The sequence below is a fragment of the Saccostrea cucullata genome, unplaced genomic scaffold (assembly GCF_032062105.1).
Source record: "Saccostrea cucullata isolate Sc308-1 unplaced genomic scaffold, CSIRO_AGI_Scuc_v1 ctg4855, whole genome shotgun sequence".
NCBI classification, from domain to species: domain Eukaryota; kingdom Metazoa; phylum Mollusca; class Bivalvia; order Ostreida; family Ostreidae; genus Saccostrea; species Saccostrea cuccullata.
This window is the reverse complement of record NW_026941374.1, coordinates 81,474-87,500: the sequence shown is the minus strand read 5'-3', so window position 1 is coordinate 87,500 and position 6,027 is coordinate 81,474. Positions and strand designations below refer to the sequence as shown.

At 34.5% G+C, this 6,027-nt stretch overlaps 1 protein-coding gene and 1 pseudogene across 11 annotated transcripts in view; one reads left to right on the top strand and one right to left on the bottom strand.

Annotated features, from left to right (window-relative positions):
• LOC134257704 (acetyl-CoA carboxylase-like) overlaps positions 1-6,027 on the bottom strand; it is a 61,416-nt gene that overhangs the window by 20,233 nt on the left and 35,156 nt on the right. For 10 of the 11 annotated variants that reach the window (XR_009989984.1, XM_062740301.1, XM_062740292.1 and 7 more), the window contains 11 exons: positions 5,278-5,397; positions 4,763-4,863; positions 4,500-4,511; positions 3,649-3,737; positions 3,148-3,269; positions 2,723-2,836; positions 2,152-2,265; positions 1,472-1,561; positions 1,004-1,122; positions 587-730; positions 128-239 (listed from right to left, as the gene is read on the bottom strand). Coding sequence is in view for 10 of the 11 variants with exons in the window: in XM_062740301.1 (XP_062596285.1) it covers positions 128-239; positions 587-730; positions 1,004-1,122; positions 1,472-1,561; positions 2,152-2,265; positions 2,723-2,836; positions 3,148-3,269; positions 3,649-3,737; positions 4,500-4,511; positions 4,763-4,863; positions 5,278-5,397 (1,137 nt within the window). In the remaining variant the exon portion in view is untranslated. The remainder of the gene's footprint in view (positions 1-127; positions 240-586; positions 731-1,003; positions 1,123-1,471; positions 1,562-2,151; positions 2,266-2,722; positions 2,837-3,147; positions 3,270-3,648; positions 3,738-4,499; positions 4,512-4,762; positions 4,864-5,277; positions 5,398-6,027) is intronic. The other variant, XM_062740293.1, reaches the window with a different exon arrangement.
• LOC134257707 (E3 ubiquitin-protein ligase TRIM36-like) overlaps positions 1-6,027 on the top strand; it is a 49,019-nt pseudogene that overhangs the window by 35,362 nt on the left and 7,630 nt on the right.

The following is a 6,027-nucleotide window of genomic DNA, read 5'->3' as shown; positions in this document are numbered from 1 at the left end:
TAATTAATCTACAATATATTGCAATATATTGCAATATTCAAAGTAAAATATTGCAATATATCGCAATATGGATTTCCTTCGCAATACCCAACTCTATTATTCAGAAAGTACAATAAGTTACACTGACATGTAGAGAGATGGAGTCCTCGTTGCCAGCGGGACTCTTGGCCAGTATAGTGGGACTGCTGGGTGGGCTGTCTGACTCCACTGTAAAGCACTCCAACACCTGCTCAAAGTGGCTACAAAAAGAAATTAAAAAATAATCTTAAATCAATAGCATGAAATGATTTTTATTTTTTTTTAAAAGATGCTGACTTATCAGCTCACAAACTGTAAATTCAAATACTTTTGTGGGGACATACTTTGGTAATTGGAGGGATGATATGGATTTATGGGGGTATCATACCAATGTTGATGAATGGATGAGTAGCTATATGAAATATATTTTTGTGTTGGACACAAATTTGTGGTTCTTTCCATACCTTAAAAGCAACATTTGAACCAACCACAAAAATTTAAGAATTCAAAGTAATGTCTAGTTAAGATTTGTCTTTCAGTCTTCAATATGCAATTCAACACTACTCACATTTCAAATTCAGTCATGGAGTTAAATGAGGCCATGATGCCCATTCTCTGACAGGTGGGTGGTTCCTCCAGCTGATCAATGTGGGCCTCAGGGTCAGACAAACCGGACATCTTGTCAAGGCTGTCATAACGCATCACCATCAACCTGAAATCAACAAAACAGCTTTCGTATTAACCGGTTTACTGTTATAATCAATAATCAAAATAGATACCTCCCTTGCTCTTATTTATGTAAACTCTATAAGTATACTTTTCAGTAGTGACAAAATTAAGTACAGAATTTGAAACTGTAATCTGATCCTAATTACTTAAATGACCAAAATACAGAAAAATCTAATGCTGATTCAGATTTTTTATTTTTATCTAAATATTTTTATTAGGCATTTTGACTTGTCTACATGTCTTCATCATCTTTTACCTGTTGGGGTGTGACCGGGGCAGAAGGAACCTGAATTCCACCATTGACATGTCCCCATTAAGTTCTCTATGCTGGAGACAGTTCACCTCATACGCAATGTATGCTCTCCTAATGTACACCTATGAAATATTAAAACATTTACAAAATCTGTTTATAGAAAGTGTAATGAGAAGTAAAAAGTCCTTTAAGGTTCACTGACCCTTTTATAAGAGAGATGATTCTCATACATAATGGTTATAATTATAAACTTGTAAAGCAAAATTGAAAGGATGACTTGAATTTCTTTAAGAAAGTCGTGACTTTTAATGCAATATTTCCGTTGAGTGAATAGAGTGGTAAAGAACGTTTAACTACACCAAAAGCAGAAAAAAAGATTTTTTTTTAAGAAAACAGATGTCAACATGAAACTGGGTTCATGAAACTGTCACCATGAAAATTGATTCCTGACTCTAACTGCTTTGTTCTCACCTCTAAGGCAGCAGATCTGACCAGGTTGTTTGTATGCCAGAAGAATTCCTGTAGAATGTCGTAAATGGCTGTCTCTGAATGGATGATTTTCTGAAAACACAAATTAATAGTCACAATTTACAATTTATTGCATTATTTCCTATGACCCATGAACTCTCTCTTACATATATTATGTGTCTTATTCTTTACATATTAGGTACGTGCTGATATGTTGAAGTGTTGATATGGATACATATAGTTAGTTATACAATGTATATACCTGGTAGGCGATATAATTCTTGATGAAAAATAATATATAGTGGCTTAAAAGTTCTATTGAACATAACCTATAGACTTTAAAAATACTTGATTCTCAAAATTTTTATCCCTTTTATAGACTATTCTACCTTTTTAAAAATTTTCATGAAGTTATAAATCACGAAAAATGTGTCACAAAGACAACAAAATCTAAACAAAGAACAAGAAATTTTCATGCAAAAAAACTACCAAAAAATTTAACCTTGAAAGCTTACGTCATACAAGAAATCCAAATAAGCCTTTCTCTTCTAAATACATGTACAAGAAAGTTAGAACATTTGAACAAGAAAACATCTTAAATTTTACTTTCCAATACTTTTTTTTCCGTTGAATGACAAGGACATTTAACTGAGAAGATAAAGATTATGAAAGATCTACCAGACCTGTAGATTTTCAGGATTGAATTCCGGTCCATACATATCAATGGCCGACAGAAAGATTGATTCCATCTGGTTATGTCGGAGTTCATAAGGGGGAGTGTGAGCTGCTATCAACACCTGGAAAATTAATCCAAATCAATTTACACCCAATATACTGTAAAATCACATATTTTCAAGGGTTCAAGTTTTTGAGGAAAATATATTGGTTCATGGGGATTTCATTTTGTGGTTGAAGAACTGTTCAGTTGTATTTTATGTGTAAAATTGCATTTTGTGGTGGACATACATGTAAATTAATGGGTCTCTTCATACCTTGAAAACCACGAAAATTAAAACCCCCACGAAAATTTGTGATTTCACTGTAGATGAAATAAAGTATATGTCACAGTATCTAACAAAATACCGACTCAAAAGCTTTCTGAGTAGGGGAAGATTAGAATTCCATCACCTCAAAATATACTCGTCTGATATATATTATTATGTTTCAAAGAGATCTGTGTATGTAAGGGTTGATATGAAAAAATGAACATTTTGTAAGAAAATAATGACAGTGTTTATAAAGACACTGTAATACCTGTCTGGCCCTGAGTGCTACTTTAGCATTCTCTGCATTGTTCAGTGTGGTGAGCTCAGTCAGTATGGAGGCCAGCTCATCAGTCAGACCTGCTTCTTTCTTGCACAGGTGGTCCTATAATAATCATGTCATAATGATTGCAATTATTTCTCGATTTATAGATTTTTTGCCTTCAATTCTGAAGTCCCTCTATTTCTCTTCAATATATAGCTTCAATTTATTGAATTCACTATTCAATACTAAATTCGGGACTTAATGCTGAGTGAGCAGTATTTCAGCCATTTTTGGTGAGAAAATTATATGGTATGAAAACAAGCATTCATTTATTTAACTGAAAACAATCTGTATCAAGGAAATGCTGCAGAAATTTGAAATATCAGCCATTTTATTGAAGAAAAAAAGATTTCAAATTCGATGATTCTTACGATGAGCATGGTGATGAGGATGTTTTTCTTCTGTACGGCCAGATGAGAGAAGATGCTGCCAGCCACTGCGGACATGTCCTTGGTCTTAGATATCAGCTGAGCTATACATTTGTCATAGTGACCTGTCAAAAGAAAATTCATTTTAAAAGATACATGTACAAAGTTAAATGAATAAAAATAAGGAGTGATTTTTTCCTTAGTGCTACCATACTTTAATTCACACATGGATAATTATGGTATATCAAAAAGTACAGTAAATACGCTAATAATGAAGTTGCACGGGCAGAGGATTTTGCTTGGTTAAAAACATAATTTGTAATATCCTTTAACAATATGTTCTTAAGTCACAGGAATGAAAATCACTTCATTGCAAGCATTACTTTATAATATCAAGCATATTGGTTATAAGCATGCTACCTTATTGGCATGTTTTACATTCACTTTTAAACCCTTTTCCCTTTTTAGCTGGTATGGGGGAGGATGAGTGGGTTATAGTCTTACCATGTTGAAATTGGACCTCTACCCTGACGTACTGTTTCAGTAAGTCTTGTACAACACTCTTCATGTGACCTCTGATTCCATTTCGGTACCTACAATTCAGAGATGACTCATGTGTTAAACATTGGTGAAAGCATATTAGTTTTAGCACTATATATTTTCATAAAAACTTGTTAAAAAATACAATGTACCATAAATTGAACATTTTTTCAAATACTTCTAATTCTTTACGCCATCTGGTTTTTGGTACATTTGATTAGGACTGTAATTGATAATGAGTTATGATCGTTATGGAAGCACATTTAGAGGAGAAAGAGAGGAGGAGGGGGTAAGAAAAGCAAATGACGGACACGTACACATACAAAAAACCACAAAATATAGAATGTAGTTCCTGGAATTACACAGACAAGTACTGAACATTTAAGCTCTGGTAACAAAAAGAATAGAAAAAGGGGTTAATGCCAGAAGGTCTATGAAGAGTGCAAAACAGTTCCATACAAGTTTTCAAGATTATTTGTCTCAGTAAGCCCCCCCTCCATTAATCAATCAAGATGTTCAATTAAAACCTGGAAACTTAAAATAGATTGAGTGCTCTGGTAGTCTCTTTCTATATAAATATAGTTTCAACTGGGATGATGTTGCTTCAATTTTCAAATAATGCTCTTATTCAAGTTTAAAGGCATGCATATCTTATCTGACTATTTCTTTAACAAAATAAAAAGAAAATTCAGTAATGTGCATGTTCTGGACTTCAAGTTTATCTGTTCAGATCAAGTGTGAAAAAAAAAGTTTGAAGGGTGACCAGAAATCTTAAAACCTTGTGATTCATACTACTCACAACCCACTAGCATTACCCCTTAGATCCACTGTCAAAAGAAAATGTCACATGCGTTACACCAAGAACAATTGTACACATGCAAAATTCATTCTATTAAGCTTTATGATAGAACTGTCACATGCAAAAGGAAAAGGTATTCAATTTTTGGTTCAGTTATGAATCTGATATGGTTGGATTGACATGCATGTTTGTCGGAAGAAAATATACTCTCTGATATGCTTTAGAAGAAATTTGGGACACTTGAGATTGCCAAAGGTCAGTAATACTACGACCTCTAACCTCTGAACTAGTTGAACTATGCCCTGTGTTGTCATGAAGAAGTTTTCTCTCTCTGTTCTTCTTGTAAGTGTGGCAGCATGGCTGTCTATCACATTTGCAATCTAAAAGGAAAGAAGGAGAGCAACCCTTAATTTAGTGACCAAATTCATGATTCTCTTAGTTACATTGATTGAAAGTATATCCCTCTCGTGCTAACATGGTAGTATTTCAACAACGATATAATCAGATACATGTGCATAAAAACACATTAAATCACTGTGCCTCCTTCCTTTGTTTGGTTGAATTCCTGGTCAACTTCAGACAGAACTTTGTTCACTCAAAATATTTTTATTGCACATGGAGTCTATTAAATTTGTCTTTCTCTAAACAGAGAAAAAAATTGCAAGGATAGTCTCCATTTCGTTGGTTATTTCCTATAGAGTCTCCATCATTGATTTTTACCAGTTGACTGGGGAACTGACTCAGTACAGAAGTGATGTTACTGGAGTATGACTGAAGCTGTTACTGATTTTTACCTGTTGACTGGGGAACTGACTGAGTACAGAGGTGATGTTACTGGAGTATGACTGAAGCTGTTTTTTGATGGCTTTCTCCACCTGTGGGGGGATTCTCCCAGAAATCATGGCAACCAGATCCTGAAAAATAAAATCAAATGCTTTCACTAACAATGGCCAAAGATTTTAAGCTGAGAAACACATACATTCTCTAACAAGAGGCCCATGGGCCTCATCGCTCACCTGAGAATCTTTGACCATTCTGGTTTTTTTTCAGATTTCCTCCTTGTAATACATATTGTGACCCCACCCTACCCCAATGATCATAATTTAAAGAATTTGAAATCTACACTACCTCAGGATGCTTCCACATAAGTTTTAGCTTTTCTGGCCCAGTGGTTCTTGAGAAGAAGATTTTAAAAGATTTTTCCTATATATTTCTATATAAAACTTTGATTCCCCATTTTGACCAGGCCCTACCCCCAGGGGTCATGGTTTGAACAATTTACAATCTACACTACCCCAGGGTGCTTCCACGTAAGTTTCAGCTTTTCTGGCCCTGTGGTTCATGAGAAGAGGATTTTCAAAGATTTTTCCTTTATATTTCTATATAAAATATTGATTCCCCATTGTGGCCCCGCCCTACCCCCTGGGGGTCATGATTTGAACAATTTAGAATCAACACTACCCTAGGATGCTTCCACATAAGTTTCAGCTTTTCTGGTCCAGTGGTTCTTGAGAAGATGATTTTTAAAGATTTTTCCTATATAT